We start from the raw sequence: 25,902 nt of genomic DNA, 5'->3' as shown, positions 1-25,902 counted from the left end.
TATCAAACGCCACAGCGCCACCACGCATCACTTCAATGAAATATTGTGTTTTAAATAAATTGCGCTCACTAATCAGCTGTGAATGCTGCCAAGGTACAGATTTAATCAGTTTTGACACAGCTTACCATCAACCCACAATAACAGACCCTGATTGTGCATTTAAAATTATTTCTGCACTTTGTAACCTCGGTGCACACTTGAGGCGCACGCACAAAAAAACACTGTCGTTTTGCAAGCGTGGTGCCCGTCCTGTGATTGTAAATTGGCGCTCACGGGCCCCCGTAGCTTCGGGTTCCGTGATTGCCAATTATTGTTTTACTCAGCCTGTATTCAGACGCCGGCTGAAGTGCTGTTGCACGAGTTATCACGGTCGGCATCCTCATTGCTCATTACCGCTGCCCACATTGTCATTCCGGGTGGTGAAATATCGATTTCGCTTGTCGCCGCGTCGAAGTCGTGCCCATAAATATGACGCCCCCCCCCCCCCCCCCCCGCGGGGGACGTGTGCGGACGTTCTGCGAGGCGTCGGCTGAATTTTAAGAAAGGGCTCCCTCCCCCAGTTTTTGCTCACCTCATTGTCAGCACACTACATCAAGTGAGAGGCCGTGTCAGGACACGCACACTCATCGCTCTTCAGTATGCACACGCACACACACATGCATTTAAATCTCCCTGTGCGACCCTAGACGCGGTTTATTTACTGGATTTTGGATGTTTTATTTGCTGAGCAGTTCTTCTACCACATCAGACATGTTGGCTGGTCGGCGGCATAGTTAATAACAGTGATTAGGACTGCGTCCCATTTATGCGAGGTAGCTCAGCCTTCGTCGATCTGAACCATGGTCGACTACATTCCTTTCACCTGCGCTTTTCCTACTTTGACAGGTCAAAATGTCTCACATTGGAAGATTATTATTATCCCGTATTGTGATGTGCCTGGTCAGCCTGTAACTGCAAACTTAAACTCCAACCTGAAGGAACCAACCTTTCCTCCCTTTTTTGATTCTTTCTGTCAACCAAAACGAATCAGTGTTATAATATGATGCTGCACATCTATATTTTGGCTATTTAAATGCTTTATTGTGATTTCTTTGAGAACCACTTGTCATCTTAAATGATTTGACCATAACATTTTATGTGATCAAACCTTTTTTTTTTGTCTTTTATGTACCTTACGTTTGTCTGGGCCATTGATTGCTCTTTAAAAGGACATTTAATTAATAATCTTCTTTCCCTATTCTTTGATCAAATAGTTGGCCAGCTATACCATACTTTTTATCATAATCACAATTTTAGACAATATATATTTTATTCATGAAATGTTCTTATATGGCTACTTTTGTTTATACAACATAAAAACTGGTTTCTTTTGTAGGATGAAAACACAAAATTTTATTTACATTTTTTTTGGGGGGACCCTCTCAAAGTAATGCATGAAAGTATGTATTTCAGTATCAATACCAAATCTATACAACATTTTATACAAATACACCTTGATGGAAAACTGAGTAAACGATAAACCAGGTGAAACCTAGACAATTTTACTTAATCTCACTTATTTATAGAATATATTAGCCTTAGATGGCCATGATTTCCATGGCCACAGGTGGTGTTTTAATAAAACTTAAAATAGAAATAACAAGGACATTTTTTCTCCAAAACTTAGTAACAGTAACAGTTCAAAAACAGCCGCACAACCACAACTGCTTCGGTGCCCGGAATAGCTTTATCGCTGATTCATGCGAACCAATTAACTAAAACCCCCTTATGTTTCAGCCTTGGTCTCAGTCAAAACATGCAAACCAACCACATTAATTGCCCTCCTTACTTGCTGAGCCATTCTGGAGCAGCAGCCAAACTCAAAAATACTGACGAGAAACAAAAAGTGGACAAAGGCATGAAGCCGTCCAACTCAATTTTCCAAAGCACAGCAACTGTTCTCAGGCCAAACCCCCGAATTGCCGTCATCACACTCGTCGTAACAAGGTGGAGAATATTTATGAATATTCACTAAAGAGGGAATAATCGTGGCCGGCTCATGGCGCTCCATCTTCCCGAGGAATATGACCGGTCGGTATTTAGTCGGCACGGAGACAAAAGAAATTGCTGTAATTATGTGAATGTTGGCAGATTGGCGAGCGTGGCGGGGAGTGGATAAAGTCGACATCAAACTCAGCGTGAAAAAAGGGAATAAGCAGCAACGTGCGTTTTTCTGTGGGGACAAGTCAGCTTGTGACTTGGCTCCTGCTGGTATTGGAACGGCAGGCAGTTTGTAGAGTTTTCCCGTTTTGCTGAGCACTCTCTATGAACTGGCAACCTCATGTGAGTTTGTGTAGTGTGGTGTAAGTGGTCCGCTGCTACTCTACCTTTGACTAAAAGGGTTTTATTGTCATTTATACAAGCCCTGTGGGTAAAAAAGTGTAACAGGGATGTTTGGTGGTGACCGATAAGCCAAAACTTTCCTGTATTTTATATAAAATATTAATAGTGCCGCCTCATGCGAGCAGCACTTTGCGGCTAGACATAGTCCTAAGTTTTCCCATTTTGAAGGCTCCTTTCAACACAACAAAGGATTCCAATGGGTTGATTATCGAACTAGAACAGTGACAGTAAACTGAGGTATTGAAAATAATAATTGCCAAGTTTTGGCACTGAAAAATGTTCAACAGAAAAATAAAACACAAAGATTTTAATTTAATCTCACTATTATACAATTTTATTTCATTTTGATATTTTTTATGCCTTATGATGGGTTTTTCCATTTCAATCTTAACTTTTTTTTAATGTCTGTCATTTTTCAATGAGTTTTTTTTAATGATTGTGAGATTACATTTTTTTTATTGTTTGTGTTTTATTTTTCAGTTGAACATTTTTCAGTTGCCAAAACTTAAATACCAATTTTTTATTTTCAATACCTCGGTTTACTGTCACTGTTCTAGCTCCATAGTAGATCCCTCACAGGTCAACCTAGCCCCGGATTCATTGTGCGCCGTGATGAAGCTAATTGAGCTTGCGATGCGAGTGGCTGAGCTGCAGTCAGTATGCTAGCTAACAAATAGTGACTCAAATAAGGGACACAGCTATAGGTGCAACTACATGCTAACAATCAGCAATGTTAAAACGTAGAAGTTTAGCATGCACCGTTTACTATTGTCACCATCTTAGTTTAACATGTTACGATGCTAACAGCTGCTAATTAGTGCACAAAATAGCTACCGCTCAAGCTAATGGGAATTAACTGTGCAGGTATTGGGTTAAGTCACTAATTATTTATTGTTTGCTATTCATGAATCTCTTTACAAAATTACCTGACAATCCCTCCAGTATTTAAAGGGAGAGTTCAGTGATTTTGAAGTGGGGTTGTATGATTTACATTTAACAGAGTTTGGAGAAGTTGAAGTAGCATAAGTCTGAGTCCCACTGTTGCAGAGGGGACCACCGAAAAAAAAAAGATATTTTTCGCCACATTTTTAAATGCTTACCTAAAAAAATATCCGTTTAAATATATAGTTTTTAGGTAACGTTGTAAAATGTTGTGAAACATCTGTCAAAAGAAGACGTTTTGATAATGAAGTTTGAGCTTCTGTAGTGGCTCAACACTTGATTGACAGTGTGGCCACGGCTGCTAATTACAGTTTTTGCTCTGATTATGCAGTTTTTATTTCATGAAAGGATGTGGGTGGAAAATAGGGACTGTAGTAAAGTCTGTTTAGCTGCTGCGGCTAACGAGTTCAAGAAAAACTATGTAGGGAAATGACTAAATTGACTAATCTTTAATCAAACCAAATTATGTGTCCGTTAAAATGTCTGAAGTGATGCAGTTGTTTGACTGTGCGAGGAAACCCTTATTCATTGGAAATAATTGGGAAGTGTGGTTTGAGTAAACACTTGAGAAGAACTGCATCTTGGAGGCCAGTTTTAGTTTGTTTTCCTTTTTCCAGAAAGAGAAAGATTCTGATGCTCATAACCGCACGCAGTTTCCCAAAGAAACCGGAGAGTTAATGCTCAAGGACTTGTAGGAAATAACTGTCATGAGATGGTGGGAGCAACAAATGCAAAAAGCTGAGCTGGAAATAGCAACAACAACAGAAAACTGCACAATGTGGAAACATTTAGCTCATCAAACTATCATATAGTTAAATACCCTTGAATTTTGAATCATTGCTTATGTAAAAAGAGTAATTTGCAGCCTTAACTTATGTAGAAGATCATGATTAATTGCAGAACCACAGTTTACCTGCAGTAAAGTGAACTATGAGACCTGGACGGTTCATCTTCCTCTTATCTTTCTCTTCATTTGCCGAGGAGCTGGCGTTTGCGGAGGAGGTATCGTGTGGGGCCAGTCAGTGTTTGTGATTAGTTTGGAGAGCAGTTCGATATATGGATTTGTTTCCCTCGGCACTCGCCGCTCTGCGCAGTAACACGCCGACTCCGACAGATTGATGCGTCCGACACAACAGCACCAACCTCTGCATGTTGTCAGCGAAGGAAGCGCGCAGAGCTCCAATAGCACGAGTCCCTGGTGTGATATTCATTTGTTTTTGAAAGCTCTGCGGGGAATCAATCATCGCAGGATTGACAGCGGACAGCTGGTAAATAGAATGTTTTTAGTTCCCCCCCCCCCCACCAATTAGCAGAGTTCCTACTGTTATAAAAGCCTTTTTTAAAACACGTCAGCATCTCTTATTTTTATTCCTTGATATAATCCAACGACAAGTATTCCAATAGGGACTCGCTAGTGGGTGTTTATCATGTTGCTGTTGGTCTATTTGAGACATATAGTGTTTGGTTAACAGTTTCTCTGTGATGTTAAACCTTTTTTTAAATGTAACAGCGTCCTATGGGGTGTTGGATCAACAATCTCCGTGTAATTTTAGGTCAAGTGAAAGTCTGAAGATGCTGCTGTGGGGAACTGTTTTAGTGACACAGTACTTTACTTTACTGACTTATACATTTATTAACACGACAAGTTCTTAAAACTAGATTTTAAAAGAAGACAGAGCAAAAGACAAGCAATGAACCTGATTCCTTTGCTTTTTCAATCCGTCTTTGGTCGCAATAAATAAGCGTTGCTGCCATTGAACACGCGCAGACTCTGCACTATCAACGGGCTCCACCGAGAATGAAATGTTACAGGCGTCCTTCGCGTCGCCTCCCTCTGCAAGTCCACCCTGATGCTGGCGCTTATGTAAGTCGCAAGTCACACTTCTCACTGAGTCACATGCACAGCCGCTCGGCTCCATCGCTCATTGTCACCACCGGCTCCCGGTGAGTAAAATGGGCTCGCTCTTCAAGTGGCGCTGTAGTCGTGGGTTTGTCCACCTCCGTCAAAATCTGAAAATGGAGTATTGGAAGGGTTTGCATGATATTCTGTGACTTTTCAACTTGACCTTTGCCAGTGCCGTGTCACATTCTGTTTCCAAAAGTGATTAGTGTTTCGGTTGAAGCCAAAATTTGCCCTTACCTCAACCAATCATATCTGTGAAGTGTACCTATGTCCTGACCTAAATCAATCCCCAATGCGGCGTTCCATTGCACTTCAGAAGTGGATAATTCTTTGTCCTTTTCTTTCCGACTTCCGATCTTAATACGTTCCAGTTCTTCTGCTCGGGAAAATGCGGCCGCCTGCGGGAAACTTGTGTCTGTTTGACTAGCCTCTGAAAATCAGAAGCATGTCCTGATTGGGTACGATGAACGGGTGCCGAGCTACTTAGCTACAACATAATACAGGACGACACTGTACGCCGCCATGTTGTTCTTACGTCAATTCTACCGACTCTGTCTACATGGAGAGTTTCCCACTTGAAGGGCCGTTCCGTTGCACTTTTCCAAGTCATAGGTCGTTTTTCCCCTTTGTTCCGAGTTCAATGGAACGCTGTACAGCCCCCAAAATGCAGTTGAGCACTACAGAAAAGTAATTTTAAAGAGGAAACAGACCTCAACACGAGAGACCATCTTGTACTCACCCTCTTTCAAACTTTTCCTTCATCTTGACGCAACTCTCACTGTGACTAAATCTGTCCGCCGACATGAAAAGCACCAGCTGAAGTGCTCATTACCGCCTCGGCGGTAGTTCCCACTTTGGTGGGTTGTCTCCAGGACCACGTTCTGTCATGACGACGGGGAAAAACAATATACCTGTCACGCACTCGTGGCTGATTACGAGCCTGAATTATGTTCATGCGGGCACACACACAGCATCAGCCGGTCACACACTGTCAGCAGTTACAACCCACCGCAGCGACACCTCAAAGGAAAAGGTCACCGGCGTAATTCCTCAGGGAGAGATAAATGAGCCGTAAGATCAGCACCCTCCGGTTAGATCAACATCCATAGACCTGGCAACCCCAATGTGCGTCCCCGCTGGCAGGAAGGAAGAAGAAAATATGCACTTAAAATGATCACCTTTTTTGTCTTTTGCAACAACTTGCAGTTGTGGTTTATGTGAGAAAAGTAATTTCTTTCTGCAGCTCTGGCTGAGACACATGCGGTTTCATTGCAGGGGCCGTGATGTAAGTGTTATCGCTGCAACACAATCAAGAAATTAGAGTCAAAAGTCAAATCCAATACGAAAAACACACACACACACACACACAGACACACACAGACACACACAGACACACACACCTGCCTGCTGCTCGACAACGGCGGCGACATCTGGTGCGTCAGCTGTGAGGTTTGGAAAACGCATCACAGCGAACAGCTGGACCGCGGCGACAACGGCCTCGTGATGTTTTAATTTTCACATTAATACGCCGTTCAGTTTTATTATCCAGTGGAAATCCGTAAATATACAAACACAAGTGAGTATAGATGTTTTTAGGAGTAAAAAAATATCAATACACGACATATTGTTAAGGCAGCGCCAAATTATTCCGCAGATGCTTCTTCTCCCACGTGTTGCATCTGTGGCCGAGCAGAAATAATAACTACTTTGGAGTAAAATATGAAATTGATTGAAAGTGGGTTCTTGCACTGCTGCTCATTGTTGTCAATCTCCTGCCCAACATTAGTTCTTTTCAGAACACATCTGTCAACACACCTGGGCAGATGAGTAAGTATGAACGGATTTGCATGAACATTTTTATCAAACACGTGTCTCAACCATGGTAATAGATTACTTTCTTGAAGCCTTCTGCACCATTGCGAGATTGGGCAAAACTTGATGGAATACAAGTTTTTGGGTGAAGCGGCATTTGGGGGGGGGGGGGGGGGGGGGGTGCTCTTGTTACAAAAAAAGTTTTTAAAGATGATATTGTTGCATTTCATGCCAACTCTCATGACTTTATGATCCACTACCACCAACATTAAACCCAAAGAGGTTTTTATGTGCTGCCCAGCAACAACAAATTCAGATTTGTGACATGTCTCTGGGATTTAGGTTTGCTCTCTGCAGATATTCGGGACAGAGATTCTGCCCTAATTGAAAATTTAGAGGCAGATGTTTTGAGGCTGAGATCGATCGTTGGCGGGACGAGGACAGAAGAAACAGAGGAAAGGTGTAGAGAGTTTTCAGATCAATATCATATTTCTATCAGTTCATTTTAATTTTATTTCACCAGGATAATCCACTCAGTATCATCACAGCTCTTCAGGGAGTTCTGGGTTATTGCAGTTGGTTAAGAGACAAACATACAAGTTTGTTGATACATTTATACTCTCAGTATTTTACATGGAGTTGAACTTTGGACTTTTTTTTCTTTTCCTTGTTTTGGACATTGGAGTTGGAATAATAGTCAAAGTCACATTTCATACCATATCATGTTAAATATCATATAACCTACATCATATTAAATATCTCATACTGTATCATATATCATAAACCATATCTCATATTGTATTGTATCATATTTAATATGATACATACTGTATCATATATCATAAACCATATCTCATATTGTATTGTATCATATTTAATATGATATCATATCTCCGGTTGCATCGTATCATAAATCCTATAATATAATTTTCATAATATATAAGATAAGATTAGATAAGATAAAAATCCTTTATCCTTCCCACAACTGGGAAATTTGGGCGTTACAGCAGCAAAGTGGACAGAATACATATTTTTTAAAGCAATAGGTATATCATATTAAGACATATAGAGACAAAACAATAATCATAATAATTGAATTTTTAATGTCTATCTTGCCTCTTTTGTAGTGTTTTGGTTTAGTGAACTGCTTTTATTGTTTGATGGATATACAAGTATACAGTATATAATACATATATTATGGTATACTTATATTATTCAACAATGTTAAAGTTGGTAAATGTATCCCAATCTATGTGCACACTTTTACATGTGTCACTCTCTGGAGTTCCTTTTTTCATTTTTAAAAAAAAAACCCCTTCATATTTACATTTTCTACCAATGGGAGGGGGCGGGGCGGCGGGCAAAAACTCCAAGTCCCAGAAGGCCTTGCGCGGCTCATCGCCGTGTGTGTGCGCGCGCGCTCTGCGTGCAGCGGTGGCGAGAGGCGCAGTGTTTTGGAGGCGGAGTGTGTGTGTGTGTGTGTGTGTGTGTGTGTGTGTGTGTGTGTATGTGTGTGTGTGTGTGTGTGTGTGTGTGTGTGTGTGTGTGTGTGTGTCGGGCTCAGTGTGGAGCGGTGTCGAGCAGCAGCAGCAGCAGCAGCAGGAGGAGCCGCCGAACAGAAACGAGCGATTCAAAGGAAGAAGAAGAAGAAGAAGAAGAAGAAGAAGGAGGAGAAGAAGAAGAAGAGGGAGGAGGAACCGACGGGAGCGTCGCTGCGGTGCTCGGATCTGGACTGTGAATCTGCACCGGGGAGGAAACGTTCGGGTCGTCGGATTTTTTAACGCGGACGGATAAAGAGGCTGTTGACTACACGGACACGGGGACAACCGACCGACCCCCTCCTCCTCCTCCTCCTCCTCTTCCTCCTGCGAGAGGCACCGACGAGAGGTGAGGGGAAAACCCGTCTGCGTCCCGGAGAGAGAGAGATGTTTGAAACTGAGGCTTGAATGAAGTTTAGCGAACACTTTCTCTCTCCGGCTGCAGCGACGACGCCTCGTTCGACCGTCGGTTGTGGATCGTGATGGAGACGAGGCGCCTTTTTATTATCACCGGTCTCATTGACCCCCAGCAGTAGACGTGTAGAGTCGGATCAGTATCCCATCTGGAGTGGGTGGAGGAGGAAGACGCACACACACACACACACACACACACACAAACGAACTCACACATGCACACACACACACGCACACACAAACGAACTCACACATGCACACACAAACACACACACACGCACACACACACACACGCACGCACGCACGCACACACACAAAAGACTTGTGCAGCCCGTTTTGCAGTCAACTGTCTGGGGCGAGATCATCTGTCGCCCTGAGAAGAAACACACTCACACACACACACACACACACACACACACACACAACTAACCTTTATTTATAGATTTTACATTAATAACGTGCATCGTCTCACATTGGGTGGGTTGGTGCAGACAGACAGGTAGAAACACAAGAGGTGCAGCTGGATCGCAGCCAGCGTTCAAATCCTTGTTATCTGGCAGCGTTACAAAGTAACCAGTGTGTGTGTGTGTGTGTGTGTGTTTGAATGTGTCATATTTGCATTTTGCTCCATCGCAGAAGAGAAGAGAAACTGCAGAAGGCTGCTACATAAAACCTGCAGATTGATAAAAAAAAAAGGAAAAAAGAAAAGCTTAAATTTGTATGCCCTTTCCCCCTTTTCTTTTTCTTTTTTTTTAAAGATCCACAATCATTCATTGCACTTATGGCACAACTTCCTTGTCGCCGGCAATGATGCATCCTGGATTTAAACTCCCTGCCGTCTTTTTAGAAAGGAGGAGGGAGGTCATCGTCAGAGCTGCAACAGTTAAATCGATTAGTAATCGACTACTGAATCAATCGCCATCTATTTTGATAATCGGCAATCACAAGTCACAATTCTCTGATTTCAGCTCCTTAAATGTGAAAATCTTCTGGTTTCTTTTGCTCCTCCGTGACAGTGAACTGAATATCTCTTGTGCGTGCACAAAAACATCATCTCGCAGTTTCGGGAAAACACTATCGACATATTAGGGACCAAACAACCGATCGATTAATCGATCGTGAAAATAATCGTTAGTTGCGGCCCCTAGTCATCTCCCACTCCCCTCCCATGTGAGCGACCCCTGAGAGTGCAGGAAAGAGACGATGAGGGGTCCCCCCTCTCTCCTCTGGAGTTCAGGACGGATGTGGACTGTTTGGGATTTAAAGCCACATAGGAAGGAAGAGAAAGGAAGAGGAGGGAGGGAGGGGGGGGGATCACGGTGGATAGACTAGAGAGAAACTGGACGGACCCCTGCCAAGAATTTAGTTGCAGGGCAGGCAGGACGGCCCCTGATGTGGGTTGTGGAGGATAAAAGGCGCCGGAAAAAATCAACTGTCCCACCTTTAGCTGCAGGAATAGAGTAAACCCTTCTGTGCAGTCTTAGGGGAAAACATCCGTAACAGCAGAGAGATGTCATGTCGGCCTCCCGCAGCGTGCACAGGGACATTAAAAGCATCAACTTGGGGATTTGCGTTCTGTCCTAATTCAGTCTTTGTTTTCTTTGTCCTTTTTTCCCAGGGGGCAAACGGAACAGAACAGAACCGGAGCCCGGCCTCTCGGCGTGTTATTGGAGAAAATGACTCTTGGCACCGGCGGGCCCCCTCTCTCTCCTCCCGCGCCAGTGTAATGGAAAGCGCGCCGCCTCGGTCGCCGCCGGTAGCGTCTTGAAATGCATCAGCGGAAATCCATCTGCAACTCCCATGGCTGATTGTGTGAAGCGGCGGCGGTGGCGGCGGCGGCAGCAGCGGCCGGAGTTTGCCAGCGGACGCGCTCAAGAGCCGGGTGCCCTGCCATGCCCAGCGCCATGCTAAGGCAACACACCCGTAATAACAAGGAGCACTCAGTTCAACCGGTGGGGAAGCTGTGGAAAAAGTTGGTGGAAAATCTATGGTCGTCGTGAGGCCTCGAGTTTTGATTTCCCCCTTTTTTTTCCTTTTTCTTTTTTTCCTTTTTAATTTTGACCTAGATATTCTGTGAGGCGACCGCAGCGCTGCCATCTGCAGCGTTTTTTCTCTCTGCTCCTCTGTTCTCCTCAAGCTGCAGCCACTTCTCACAACATCAACAACGAGGACAGTTAAAGTGTGCGTCCTGCCCCCCCCCCCCCCCCCAGACAGGTACGTTCTGTTTTTTTCTCAAGCCGACAGAATGGATTTCCGAATTTACAGCTGGCCCTCGTTGGAGTTGAAAATGTGAGGGGGTGGAGGCAGAATGCAGGGACCCCTGTGAAGTGGGAGGAATAGATCCCCGAAAGAAAATGGCCCAAACCAGTTTGCTGCAGGGGAAGCGCTTCTACTGCCGGGAGTGGGTCTTCCACAAGATCCAGCATTGCCTCCAGGAGAAGACCAGCAACCTCGGTGGGGTGACCGGCGCTCCCGGCAAGCAGCAGCAGCAGCAGCAGTCGCAGTCGGCGGCGCCCGGCGGGGGCGTGTCCGCGGCCGGGAGCCTCGCGGCGGGTACTGCCAAGTCGGGCGGCTCCTCCTGGGGGGTGTTGCTGGTGGGCGGGCCGGGCAGTGGGAAGACGGCGCTGTGCACGGAGCTGCTGTGGCCCACGTCGGCGCACGGCAGCCACCGGGCGCTGCAGCAGCAGGGCCTGGCGTTCCACTTCTGCCGGGCGGACGACGCGGACACGCTGTGCGCCGGCGGCTTCGTCCGCGGCCTGGTGGCCCAGCTGTGCCGCAGCGGGCTGCTGCCGGGCTACGAGGAGAAGGTGCGCGACCCGGCGGTGCAGATCACCCTGCAGCCCGGCGAGTGCGAGAGGAACCCCACGGAGGCCTTCAAGAGGTGAGGACGCACACGGACACACCCCCTCTTCCTCTTCCTCCTCGCTACAGTTCACTCGCTGACGATTAGTTGATCGACAGGTTCTGGCTCCTTTACCTCATCATCAACTACACATCTTATGTCTTAATATTTGTCACTATTTTCGAACACTCCATTGCGACAGACAGGCCTGTCAGGATAATTACGTTAACGACTTATCATACGATACTTGAAGACGAACTCAATCATTTTTATTGACCTCAATAATATGACATGATTGACATGAGAATGAACGTCAGCAACAGTCCAGCAAGGTCTCACTGCGTCTGTCCTCTCGTCTGTTCTCGTCGTATGATTAATAAATCACTGGTTTGGTCTATAAATTGTCAGAAAATATGGATTTCTTAGTATTTTTTCTAAAATGCACCGTGTCTTCAAAATTGCTTTTGAGTCTTCAAAGTCTAAACTTTGGTTAACAATTTTTCTCAGCAGCGACACAAACTGTGTGGGGCTTGCACACGCAACGAGCAGGCTCTAATGATTCAGTATCAAAAAAATGCTGTTGAAATGACGATGATATTGTTTATCGCAAGTATTTCTGGGACAAGACATATGGTGCAACAAAAAGTAGTTACCGTGACAAGGCCTAGCGATAGATAAAACCCAACTAACAGGTTTTTTTTATCTCAATAGCAACAACTGGCAGTTGCAGCACAACTTGAAACCACCCGGTGTGTGTAATGTATTTGAATAAAAACCTTTTTTTTCTTCTCTTCTTTATGACAGTTGCTAGTTAAAAAGAATTATAGTTTGCATCTCTCGTAGAAAAACCGGTTCCAGGTCCAGGTATCGTTGGAAATCTAAGAATTTGGTTTGGCTGGAAATGGAGAAAAAAAAATGGCAAAGAGCCAGCCCCTCCCCCCTCCCTTCCCTCCCTCCCTCTCCACCTCCTGACCCTGCTGCACCCCCCTCCCCTTTTACTGCTGCTCTCACACAGCACATAGCTCCGCCTCAGCAGCCCCTCTCCACTCATTTGATGTCACGGGGGTTTTGTTGGTTTTCCCCCCCGGTGAGGCATGCTGGGTGGGGACCGCCGCCCCCCCCCCCCCCTTGCTTGGTGTTCCGATTCACGAAAAGGTCAGGTATTTTTAAGTCACGGTTCGGGACTTGTGAACGTCGAGGAGCTGCGACTGACAGACCGACCGACTCGCCGGCTGACCTGAACAAACCTGCGCCGCCGCTGCAGAAAGAAAGAAAGAAAGAAAGATGATGTGAAGCTGAAGTACAGTAGACTCGTGGCCTTGCCCGGGCTTGTAACACGATCGAGACGGGACTGTTATTGTAGACACGGGCTTTAAAAGGAGCTGCACGTGTGTGTGTGTGTGTGTGTGTGTGTGTGTGTGTGTGTGTGTGTGTGTGTGTGTGTGTGTGTGTGTGTGTGTGTGTGTGTGTGTGTGTGTGTGTGTGTGTGTGTGTGTGTGTGTGTGTGTGTGTGTGTGTGTGTGTGTGTGTGTGTGTCAGGCATTCTCTCTGCTACACCGGCTGGAATGCAGCACTGAACACACACTCACGTTTCTTGTCTGGCCATCTGGTGACGCTTATTGCACCATCTCAACATCGCACACCGGCGGGGGCGGAGAGGGAAGTAGGTCAAACGTTCAGCAAGGTAAATCATTTTTCACAAAAAACAGTCAACGGCTCAACCCACGCTCTTCTTCCCCCCACCCCCATTAAAAAAAACCCCCAACACACTTGTTCCCAAGGAAGTGAGCTCGTAATCCCGCGTGCCCCGCGACACCGACGATGACGACGACGACGACGACGACTCCAGTTTGACCCTCTCAAATAAAAGGCAGGTTATCGCGGGGACGTAAACAAGAGAGCGGGGGCCCCAGCGGGGACGGGGTCCTCACTTCAGCTCTGCTCGGTGTCACGCCGCGACGTCCACGGCGCTTCGCAGGGGGAGACGAGTCACATTGGCTCAATCTCTGCCTCCGTTACACTCGGGTCCTCGGGCACAGAATTTGCAGGCAACAATGGCGACGGCAACAATGGCGACGGCAACAACGCAGACGCCGCCGCCGGCGAGCTTATCACACTTGACACAAAAGCACTTCTTGCAAATGGCTTATCGCCATCTCAGGTGTTAAAAAAGAAAAAAAGGCACCGTTGTACACAAATAATCTTCAACGGCACCCGCACTGTTCCATGATGCTATCTGGTTTCAGGAAGCCGAGATTGTCGGCTGTGTCTGGCAGTCGCACAGCGATAGGCGGATCCATGTAAAGCTTTATTTTTTTTATTACCGACAACGATTTATCACTAATTTACATCAGGTAGACTCACAGAGGAGTTCATATGAACAGATCGAGGCCTCTACTTTTTAAATAGTTTATAAAGTTACGTAAAGGTGCACTAAGTGATTTTGGAGAAAGTTTGTCTCTCTCTTTGTTGTTGTTGTTGTTGTTGATGATGTCACTGCACTGGTAGGGGCTCAAACCCGCAGCCTCGGGTACGAGAGAAGGACACGCCTGTGGTAGCTTCTGTCGCTAGCCTCTGTCTCTAGCTTCTGTCGCTAGCCTCTGTCACTAGCTTCTCTCGCTAGCCTCTGTCGCTAGCTTCTGTCGCTAGCTTCTGTCGCTAGCTTCTCTCGCTAGCCTCTGTGGCTAGTTTCTGTCTCTAGCCTCTGTGGCTAGCTTCTGTCTCTAGCTTATTTCGCTAGCCTCTGTGGCTAGCTTCTGTCGCTAGCCTCTGTTGCTAGCCTCTGTTGCTAGCCTCTGTGAGTAGATTCTGTCGCTAGCTTCTGTCTCTAGCTTCTCTCGCTAGCCTCTGTGGCTAGCTTCTGTCGCTAGCCTCTGTCACTAGCTTCTCTCGCTAGCCTCTGTCGCTAGCTTCTGTCGCTAGCTTCTCTCGCTAGCCTCTGTGACTAGTTTCTGTCTCTAGCCTCTGTGGCTAGCTTCTGTCTCTAGCTTATTTCGCTAGCCTCTGTGACTAGCTTCTGTCGCTAGCCTCTGTTGCTAGCCTCTGTGAGTAGATTCTGTCGCTCGCTTCTGTCTCTAGCTTCTCTCGCTAGCCTCTGTGGCTAGCTTCTGTCTCTAGCCTCTGTGGCTAGCTACTGTCTCTAGCTTCTTTCGGTAGCCTCTGTGGCTAGCTTCTGTCGCTAGCTTCTTTCGCTAGCCTCTGTGGCTAGCTTCTGTGGCTAGCCTCTGTCGCTAGCCTCTGTAGCTGGATGCTGTCGGGGAGTGATGTGTACAAACTGCACACAGTGTTGTGTGGTGCTAGGGCTGATTTATATTATTATTCAATTTTTTCCGGTGCACACACACAGGACCGACATGTAGCGGACCCGCGAGGAAATATTAGAAGATTTTTTTTTTACAAAAAAAGTGTATTGGATTAAAATCGCTTACTGCCCCTTTAAGAGTTTTGTTCAATCCCCCCATCCAGCTGTGATCTGAAAGGTGAGCTGACTGAATGCATGAGGAGGCCCTGCCAAATTCTTCAGCCCCGTCAAAGACAAACAGTGCTGTTTGTCGATAGTAATCACCACTCGTGTGTTAGTACAGTGAAACCGGTTCAGACACGGGTTCTTTTTACGTCCACTCTGTGCAGCCTGAACGTCGTTGGCCTTTTACCATCTATACGTCTGTAAGCCACAGACTGAACAGACTTTTTTTAACGTTTCAAAACTGAGTTTTGGATCTTCTATCTATAAAATCCCCCGCCTCTCACACTTATTTTGCACATTGTTGAATCTGTGTTACCTCCGTATTGTGTCAGCGGTCTGTAGTGGAAGACGTCTTTTGAACCTTTACCATAAATAAAAGCAGAAATATGACAATTTTAAAGTACAAAAGTAGTTCCCACATTCAAGATGTTTACTTAAGCAAAAGTTAAATGTAGCTTTAAGAAGAAAAGTAGCAACAACACAATTTCAAAGTATTAAATCACAGCAGCTTTTTCATTCAGCTGTTCAATTCTATTCTATTGGTCCATATATAAGAATCTAAGTATATAATTGACACTTTACTGGTGTGTGGCTGGTATTAAAATTCTGCTCACAAAATATTATTATTCGTGTAAGCAGAACTTTCTCGTTTGGATACGAGGCCGTTGGGCTCGGCAGGGAAACACGGTCGATTCTTGACTTTCCGCAGAATCGTAGTGTGATGAAATTGTCTGGATTTTTATATTATTCGACAAGTTGATTTAGTTTTACACATGCTGCATTTGAAGTCATGTCAATAAATCCGAGTGCAACACATTCTTCAGACCATTTTTCTACAGTAACTTCTTGACATTTTCCATTTCATGATTTATATCATTTATCAACATGTGAAAGTATTGTGATGTTGATGTCAGCCGTTCATCGCCGAGCCTCACTACACTGCATTTCCTGTTTCATGCACGACTGAAAGTGATGTGTGAGGAGTTAGGCAGGACAGACGCCTGCCAGCGGAGGTCAGGAGGTCACAGTTCTCCAGATAAGAGGCAGTTTCACCGCAGTTTCAAAATTTCATCAGCAATTTGTTCAAACGGCGAGCGTTGCCTCGCCCCGCTCCGATGAGTCAAACTCGTCGCCGCTACCTGGAGGCTTCGCTACTTGAGTCGCAGAGTATCGTCAAGGATTTTATTTCCAGACGAAGCAACATTCCTCTCGTCTCATTAGTCTTATCGAAGACCACGGCCAACTTGTGTTTCCACTGGTCCTTGCATGAGTCTGTGAGTTTTAAACAACCAGTCAGCCTCCTGTCGCCCCTTTTTTTTTTTTTTAAATAGGTGGAATTAGCTCAGTCGTGTGGGTCAAACTAAAGGCAACAGCTTTTTGTTGTTTTTGCTGATTTGACAAGGCTGCCTTTTAGCGTAGGTGGGACTTTATGTGGACGTCGGTGCTGTTCGCCACTGAGCTGCAACCAGTTGATTTTGAGTTGCAGCTCGACCAGTTTTTCTATTTCTTTTGTAAAAGGGTACAGGCTTCAGATATGATGAATGGCCGCGGCTCGAGTTTGTGAGCGAGGTGTGGAGATTCTTGGCAGAGTTTTTTATTCCCTCCGCATGCAACGGCAAGCAAAATGATGCTGCAACTTGGATCTTTTTTCCGGTGTGATTGTTAAAATGCAAAGTTTCATGTTTCAAGTTCTCTTCCGAACAGCTTGTTGATAATTCAGGTACATAATCAAAGTAGAAGTATGATCAGAACTTGTCTTGTAGCGTCTGAGTTATCGGCTCTCACAGTGTAGGAAAACTGCGATCTGCAGAGCCAGAGATATAAATAAATATGAAGATGTTTTTGCGAATATGATATGACATCCTGGGATCTAATGAGGAAACCCTTGAACAATTTGACATCAGTGGGAAGAAAAAAAACAAACAGTGATTTGCCCCAAAGTGCCTGTTGCACGTCTTTGTCTGGATGTGAACACTGTTCAAGTTCGGGCACATGTCAGTCTGAAGCAAAAAAGCACCGGAGACATTTCTTTAATAAGTTGTCGAGGGGAGCTTTTTTTCTTTTCTTTCCGTCCTCGAGTTCACTTTTTGACTGTTGCACGTTGGGCGGCTCTTTCGCATTGGGGTTAAGGGGACGCTAAATGAAAGCGGCCCCCGCGCCTTTCATGTGGTGCGCGGCCGTGGAAAAACCTGCTGCAGATTAAGGGCCGCATTTTACGAACGAGCGGGGGGAGAAAGAACGAAAGAAAGAAAGAAAGAAAAAAAAAGAAAAGAAAAAGACTCTCAGTGTGACGCATCAACTCCAGTCGAGCAGATGAGGAGGAACAGCGGCGCTGGTGCGACTGCAGCGATGACTCAGCAATCTGAGGTCGGCCCTCTGTCTCCACGCCACTGGCGGCTGGTGTGTGTGTGTGTTGGTGTGTGTGTTTTTATGGGAGGGTTTGTATGTGGATGTGCCTACGTGCTTGTGTGGGCATACATAACTCATTCACATTATTGAGTTATTACTCAATAAATGAACTCGTAAATTGTGGAGCTCAAGCTTGTCGTACATTGATAGAAAGAGTTAAATCAAGTTTCATTCATTCACAAGGATGAAACGGAGGGTTGCATCTTACTTCTTACAATCATTTGGTCCATTACATATATAAAAATAAATGGACATCATGGACCCAGAGTCAAAGGTCAAGTGTTCACATTGCTCATGGGTCCACAACCCAAAGGTATTTGATTTACAAAGAAGAAGAAAAAAGCAGACTGTAAATGTTATCGAAGCTAGAACCAGTGAATTTTTGGCATATTTGCCTCAGTAGTTACCTTTGTGGTTAAAGCCCCCGACAACCTACTGTAAGATTTCCAAATATTTCTCTTCGATTTTAAATGTCCAAAGCCAAATCTAAGTTTAAGTTTCAATAGCCATAAAATCTGCGTCATACGGAGAGTGCCGGGGGGAAATTCTGACTTCTGATTGGTGGCTGTAAATACGCAGCATCACTCTTTTCCAACTGGTTCTGCCAATTCCAAAACCACAGAGGAAACAAGGGGGGAAAAAACATATCCCACAAATAGAGAAATCTCTCCAAATCTAATTTTGGCAAAAGAGTTAGATGATTGACAAAAATAAATAAAATCATGTATTCAGTGCCTTTAATCCAATTCCACGATTGTATCCTGATGATGACTGTTGATCTGGCCGGTGCCGGAGCCGCTCGCAGCTGCTGAATCCAGGTCAAGTTGCGTATATCTGTTCCCAAATCCTGTCTCGGCTCGGGACGCCCCCGCAAGCGTCTACCTGTGTTGAAAAACTGGTGGGAAGTGTGTATTCACGCGTTGAGCCTCTTTTACACGGCGGAGAGTTTTGGAGGCAGCAGCGTCGGCAGGGAGAAGAGCGAGGGGGTGGAGGGGGTGCGCGGGGGCTGAGAAGGATGAAATTTCAGATTCCTTTGGCGGTGTTGGATAGCCGGCCAGGAATGCTCACCTCGTCTGGGTTGGGAAGAGCTTTGGGGATTTGGAATAGTTGTCTGCGAGGTATGTGTGCTGGCTGGGAAATAGGCGTGCGTCTGTTTACACTTGTGCAAATCGTTAAATGGGCCCCGAATTATTATATTATATATCATTATTATATTATTAAGTGAACAAGTTGATGACGATTGAAGGAGTTGAAGGCTTTTACTTGAAGTTAACTGTGATGTCTAATAGCAACAGTCAGTGGTTGGATTTCGTACGATGAGCAATACTCCCAGATGAGGCTGTCGCCCCTCGTCAAAACAGTGTGTGTGTGTGTGTGTGTGTGTGTGTGTGTGTGTGTGTGTGTGTGTGTGTGTGTGTGTGTGTGTGTGTGTGTGTGTGTGTGTGTGTGTGTGTGTGTGTGTGTGTGTGTGTGTGTGTGTGTTGTGACCGGTCCCATGCCCGCCGCGATGACAATCTGAAACATCACAAGACTCTTATCACCGAGGCCAGTAGATATTAATTTTAGTTTGTTGTTTTATGGGGCATTGAAGAAGAGTCGCTGATGAGCAGCCACTTTGAAACGGTTGTTGTTGTTCTCCGGATTGGGCTTCCACATGCTCCTCGCGTCCGTCAGACAGCTGGAGGCTTTTCATCTGCTCGGGGATCCAGCTCGGGAATTGATTTTTTCGTCCATTAGGCCAAAAAATCTAATTCTCGCATTGTCCAGCGCATTGTAAAGAATGGCAGGAACAAGCACTTTTTTTGACAATACTCACCATTCAAAAGTGATCAGTTGCTTTGCTGTTGTGGGATGTCATCACATGAGGTCATCTGCTTTAGAAACGCCCGACTTGACGTCACTAAGGGAGGGAGGGGGGAACAATGCTTGGGAGGTTCAGCTTTTGAGATTTGGCACAAGACTACATTTTTGATGTCTTGCTTTTCAAAAACTTTTCAACAAAATCATTTTCTGCTCATAGCAAAATAAGGTGGTCTTTCACCGCAGTTTTGGACAAATTTGCAAAAACAGAGGATCACTGCAGTTTTTTAGAATTCACCTTGATGAGGACATGAATTTATTTATCAACTTTTGTAGCAATACTTCCTGCACTTATCAGGATATTAAAGTTTGACCAAAAGCCCATCCCCAGAGCCGAGCTAGCAGAGATTAAAGATTCAACACATTGGAGATTAGGAACTTTCCAAACTGCAGCCGACTCTCAAATTCCCATCACTGCTCATGAGGACGTGGGGACAGACAAATTGTTAAAAAACTGTGAGTCGCCATGGTTTTAAACTCATTTGTGTCCAGACACGATGCAATTGTTCAAGCATAATGAGAATTTAAAACAAAAAACCCCGCTGCTCGGTCGTTTTGAACAAATCATAAAGGCCATTTCTGCGTTTTTGATGAGAAACCAATTTACTGCTGCAAGGTTGTCATCCTCAGAGGTGAAATCTGTCTAATGAATGTAAATACGCTCCTTTCCTAACCAATCAAACCACGATTTGTGAAAAATAAACGTACAAAGACGAGCTTAATTCAGCGCATGTCCACGCTGCCGTCGATTTTGAGATTTAGGTCCAGTGAGATAAAAACGGAGCGAGATGATAACAGCAGGAAACGAGAGCTTATGGTGGACGTATCAGGCAGGAAACAGCTGGACCGTCTGGGGCAGACTGTTTTGCTCTAACCACCACGTCGCTCCCGTTGTCTTCATCAGTGTGATCACTGCGAACGAGATGATTTCTAATACCCATTGTGCATAATGTGAGAATCATATAAGAAGCTGCAGGCGACTCATCTCCCGAGTCGGCCGTCGTCCAGGTCCGCGGCGCTCATCTCTCCTGACTTTTCAAAGACGCTGAGCGCAGGCGTCCTGCACGTCGACTCGCTGCCAAATGAAGAGATGGGTTTCTTCTTCCTCTGATGAAAAGACTCGCTGGTTTCCAACCGGTAACAGTGGAAAACTTTTGTCACAATCACTTTGCGTCGCGATCTGTCTGAACACGAGAGCCGAGCTCACCTGCTGGCCCCGCTCTTTCATTATAAAACGGACCCGCGTCGAGACCCCACATGGATTGTATATTTCACCTTCTGGTTTCCTGAGATTGTGTGTGTGTGTGTGTGTGTGTGTGTGTGTGTGCGTGTGCGTGTGCGCGTGTGCGTGGTGATGTTTGGTTGCGCGGTGTGGATTTCAGGCGCAGCGCCCGCTCCGTAAAAGCGAGCTGTGTAAAATTTGCGAGGCTCTGGCGCGGCGCGGCCCCGTCGTCCCAGACATCTTCACTAAACGTCACGTTGAAAACCTTCACTTTTGCACATTGTGGAGGGGGCGGCGGCGCCGCCGTCCCGAGCACAACATGACAGATGGTGAGAGCATTAGATGCATTTCTCTCACACACACACACACACCACCTTCCCCTTGTTCTTTCTTGTCTTAAATAGCAATTGGCATATGTCGAGGACTTGGAGCGAGAACCAAAATAGTCGGTACAAACGCCCCCAAGACAACGGTGTGTGTGTGTGTGTGTGTGTGTGTGTGTGTGTGTGTGTGTGTGTGTGTGTGTGTGTGTGTGTGTGTGTGTGTGTGTGTGTGTGTGTGTGTGTGTGTGTGTGTGTGTGTGTGTGTGTGTGTGTGTGGCTGAAGTACTTTTCATTTTCTGGCTCAGGTATGCGGCAGGTTTGTGTGCGGCAAACTAAATCAGCTTTTTTTCCCCCGAGCTTTACTTTCTCTCCCATCTCCCACATCCCATGGAGTTTTCCCTTTGTCCGTCCGTCCTCGTCCTTTGACTCTTTGACAGGCCCCCGAAAGTAGCCGAATTGTGCGAGAAGAATGGCTCTTTGTTTTGCCCACTTGCTGTCACCGTGGATTTGATTGTCTCAGTGGGCAGCGTGGCCTCAGACACAGCCATTCTCACACACACACACACACACCGCTGTGGATGGACATTCCTTTTGGCAAGGCCCCCAGATGGCACCGCAGGTTCTCCGTGGGCCGCGTCCATCAGAAGTGATTGACTGGGTTTCTGAAAGGCCGAGCAACATCAGGCTCTCATACACTGCTTTCATTTCAAAAACAGGTTAAACTGCTCGGTGTCTTCCGGAGGTGACGGATTTCGTCCACTGTTGATTAACTGAGGACGTAACAGTCAACAACGATTTTTAGTTCAATCTTCGAAAATATGAGAATTTGCTGCTTCTCCTCGGTAATTGAATATCTTTAGGGTCTTGTGCTGACTGTGGGACAACAGAAAAACAATTTGCAGTAGTTGCCCTGGGCACTGTGAGCAACTTGTGATAGAACATTTCAATGATTAACTTTTTTTTTTTTACAGTCAATTCGTAGGAAAAAGGAGTTAGCTTCATAGCTCATTTGCATCTGTGGTCCCTGGGCAGGAAAATGTAAACGAAATAAAACGATTAACAGCAAACTAGTGACAGAATATACAAACAGTACATCACATATAAAACACAATACATACAACATGAAATATACATGATATAGCGTCCATGTTAGAAAACGGTGCCAAAGGTCATTGATCGCATGACACATGATTTGGCTTGAGTCATGTTTTACGTGCTGTTATTAAAAAATACTGACGCTTGTGCGTCCTCTCTGATACGAGTGTGAATTCAGTTTAATTGTTTAGTGAGTGTTGATTTGTCCACAAGCGGTTTGCCTTGACTCGAGTCGAGCATCCACCTCTGACCGAAGCCCCCGGAGACGCTCGCATTGTCTCTGCAGAGTGACACGCGTATTGTTCAAGTGGGGGTGGGCGGCGCCACAATCATGGATTGATTCATACGTCGGACACGTATCTGCGAAACAAAGAAAACTGTCAAAGGTCAATTAGTGACACTTTTTGAATAATGGTGCAAGGGCGGTGGTTCCTGATGATTGACAGCTCGATTGCTAAAATAATATTGCAATCTCAGAATGGCAATGAAAAATATCTTACAAAATAGTGTTTACCTATTGGTCATCATATTTACAGCTGCAACAATCAATCGGTTAGTAATCGATTATTAAATTGATCACCGACTATTTTGATGATCAGTAAAAGTAGTATTTTTTTTTAAAGTAATTTAAGTAATTTTGTCAATAATCGATTAATTTGCAGATTTTTTTCTCGATTAATCAATTAGTTGTTTGGTTCATAAAATGTTGACCGTATTCCCCAAACCCCAAGATGATGTTCTGTTTTGTCCACACACCAAAGATATTCAGTTTACTGTCATAGAGGAGAAAAGAAACCAGAAAATATTCACATTTAAGAAGCTGAAATCAGAGAATCTTGAACCGATTAATCGATTATAAAAAAAAAAGTTGGCGATTAATTTAGTAGTCGATTACTGATCGATCAACTGTTGCAGCTCTAATCTTAAACTGTCATAGAGGAGAAAAGAAACCAGAAAATATTCACATTTAAGAAGCTGAAATCAGAGAATCTTGAACCGATTAACCGATTATAAAAAAAAAAGTTGGTGATTAATTTAGTAGTTGATTACTGATCGATCAACTGTTGCAGCTCTAATCTTAAATATGAATATTTTCTGGTTTCTTTGCTGCTCTGTAAGCATACTGAAAATCTATATTCGATAATGAATATAATCGTTAGTTGCAGCCCTGTTCATATTATGTGTACTGTAAATCAGGGATGGCCGTTTGATATTGACTGGTAATCAGTCAACCGCTTCTTCTTTTTTTTTTTACATTGTTTTTATTGAACTTTTATACAAGAAAATAACCTAAATCATGTAAAATTAAGGAAGTTAATATAATAACAAAATCAACTTGGTTATACATGACATGTGCTAAGTTCTGCTATGAAGTATATGCAGTACAACAGATCACGTTCATTCACAGCATCATTGATGTTTTGTGTCGAGCGTCATCTTGACACCTACTCTTGTAAATGTTGTAGATCATCATCAGAAACTTTCCTTTTAAGACTTTCTCGACATATTCACTGGGTTAAAATGTAAGCCCAGAGTGGTCGACGCTTAAAAAAAAAAGGAAAAAGAAGAAAAAAAAAGAGGCAATGGGCTTTTGGAGCCACGGGGGTTAGTGACAGGCTGTTGAGCATCCAGAGGAAGTCTCATTAAAACAGTATTTTAGTGTTTTATGACAAAGCTTACAAGCAATGTCAGCACCATTAAGGCAGAGTGGTAGTTAAAGAGACCGTCCCGTCATCCGGAAGGTGACCGCTTTTATCTGCACGGCAGCCCCCCCCCCCCATTCCACTCTGGAGTTGCGTTTTCATGTCGATTAATTGACTTCTTCAAACGCCTTTTTTTTAAAATGTTGAATTAACCTAGACCTAGATTACAATGTTACTTATATAAAAAACATCACATCCTTAATCCAAGGCCAGTTGAGTAATTTTATGAGTCTTGGGAGTCGGCCAACCGATATATCAGTTGTTACAGTTACAGTGAAACAAGAGTCTCGTCAGAGGTCACAGAAAACCCCCCAAAAAACAAAAGGCTATTTCGCTCCAGCAAGTGGTTATTTAGCGAAGTGACACATTAGCTACTTGGAGCAGCTTCCACGTCTGACTCTGAGTTTTGGCGTTGACAAGAGTCTAATGTGGCATTAAAACGGTGCCACGGGGCTGAGCGCAATGGATGTTCACTGTCAGACAGCCATATTAATGTCGCAGGGAGCTTTGTCGAGGTTTGACTCGCGTGTTTACTTGTCGTGGTATAGTTGCTAAACACGTTTCTTTCTGAAATCACCCGAATGCCGAGCATTTGGCTCTCGGGCAAAGTTTTTTGTCGAAACAAAACGCAAAACAAAAGGGCCCCACTGAATTATGAATGACTCTTATCTGCTCTGGGTGTTTTCTGTGAGCTCCACTCATCTGCAGCGGGCCCGTTAATGGATGCGGTTTGGGTCGGATGGAGACGTATTTTAAACGCCCACGCTCTTCCCTCTCCCTATCGAGACCGATGAACTGCGATTGGGACGCCTCGAGAAAGCCTGAAGTGTCAGTATAATGAAAATATGCATTTAGTTATTAGCTTGTAAGCTGAAATTACCTTTTGGACGCCCGACTAATGCGCCCTAGTTACGATAGTTAGCGCCGCTGGAACGATCGGTTTGATATTGATATTGTGATCAGTTGAAGGAGATTGTGAAAATGAATATTGATCATGGATTAATCATCGTTGTTGTTGTCGTCTGTAAAGAGGTTCTTGTTGGATTTCCTTTGGGGTCGATTTTTATCTGTAGAGAAAAACGAGTCCTTTTAAAGATGACACATTGGGCTGCAGGACGTTTTTTCTTCATTTTCTGAGGGGAAATGGTTCATCAGCTGATTTTTTAACATTAGTTTTAAAGGACAATGCTGTTTCAGCCCCTTATGAAGAAAGATGTTCTGCGTTTTGGTTCGTCGGGATGAAGACTAAAACATTTCTTCTTCCCGTCCGTCCTTTCCTCTATTTCAGGTGCGTCCTCCTGCCTCTGCTGGGCGTGAAGCCGCCGCAGCAGTCGCTCTTCCTGCTCGTGGACTCCATCGACGAGGGCTGCCAGCTGGGCGAGGGCGAGCAGAGGTCCCCCCCCGGCGCGCCCAGGACCATCGCCGAGCTCCTGGCCAGCCACCACGAGTTCCTGCCGCCCTGGCTGCTCCTCGTCTGCTCCGCGCGGCGGCAGAACAAGGCCATCACCAAACTCTTCACAGGTGAATATCGCGGACATTGTCCCAAACTTCTCCGGAGGGGGGCTGTATGTGAGAACGCAAACGTCCGCAGATGTTGCTCTGGAGACTCTCCAGAGTTTCTCCCGATAGTCCTCCTAGTATGATATCCGGAGAACAACCAAGTGAGCGTGTGAGAATACAGAAGGAGAATCGGAGATATCATGCCCTCACAGCATGATCCGGAGATCGTGCTGCGTTCCATTTTACCTCGGAACTCGGAACACCTTAATTCGGAAGTAATGATGGTGAATTTTCTCCAAGCTTCCAAGTCGAAATTCCAATTTGGAGGGGCGTTCCAGTTGCAATTTCCCACTCGGAGGTTGGTAATTCCATGTTCCCGAGATTATAATGGAACGGTAACTCCGATTTAAGGGCTCCGAGTTCCGAGGTGTAACGGAACGCAGCATTATCCTGCTGTCGTGAATGCGTCCGATCTGGACAATCTCCTGCTA

At 45.0% G+C, this 25,902-nt stretch overlaps 1 protein-coding gene across 5 annotated transcripts in view; it reads left to right on the top strand.

The window, feature by feature from the left end:
- Nucleotides 1-25,902, top strand: part of ankrd50 (ankyrin repeat domain 50) — a 68,293-nt gene that overhangs the window by 21,497 nt on the left and 20,894 nt on the right. For 3 of the 5 annotated variants that reach the window (XM_047334255.1, XM_047334252.1, XM_047334251.1), the window contains 2 exons: nt 10,610-11,872; nt 25,200-25,432. In XM_047334255.1, coding sequence (XP_047190211.1) covers nt 11,346-11,872; nt 25,200-25,432 — 760 coding nt within the window. In that variant the 5' untranslated portion in view covers nt 10,610-11,345. Of the gene's footprint in view, nt 1-8,585; nt 8,927-10,609; nt 11,873-25,199; nt 25,433-25,902 lie in introns of those variants that run through there. The other 2 variants (XM_047334254.1, XM_047334250.1) reach the window with 2 other exon arrangements.

Source organism: Scophthalmus maximus, chromosome 9 (genome assembly GCF_022379125.1).
Source record: "Scophthalmus maximus strain ysfricsl-2021 chromosome 9, ASM2237912v1, whole genome shotgun sequence".
Lineage (NCBI taxonomy): Eukaryota > Metazoa > Chordata > Actinopteri > Pleuronectiformes > Scophthalmidae > Scophthalmus > Scophthalmus maximus.
The sequence above is the reverse complement of the archived record's forward strand: the minus strand, read 5'-3'. Positions and strand labels throughout refer to the sequence as shown.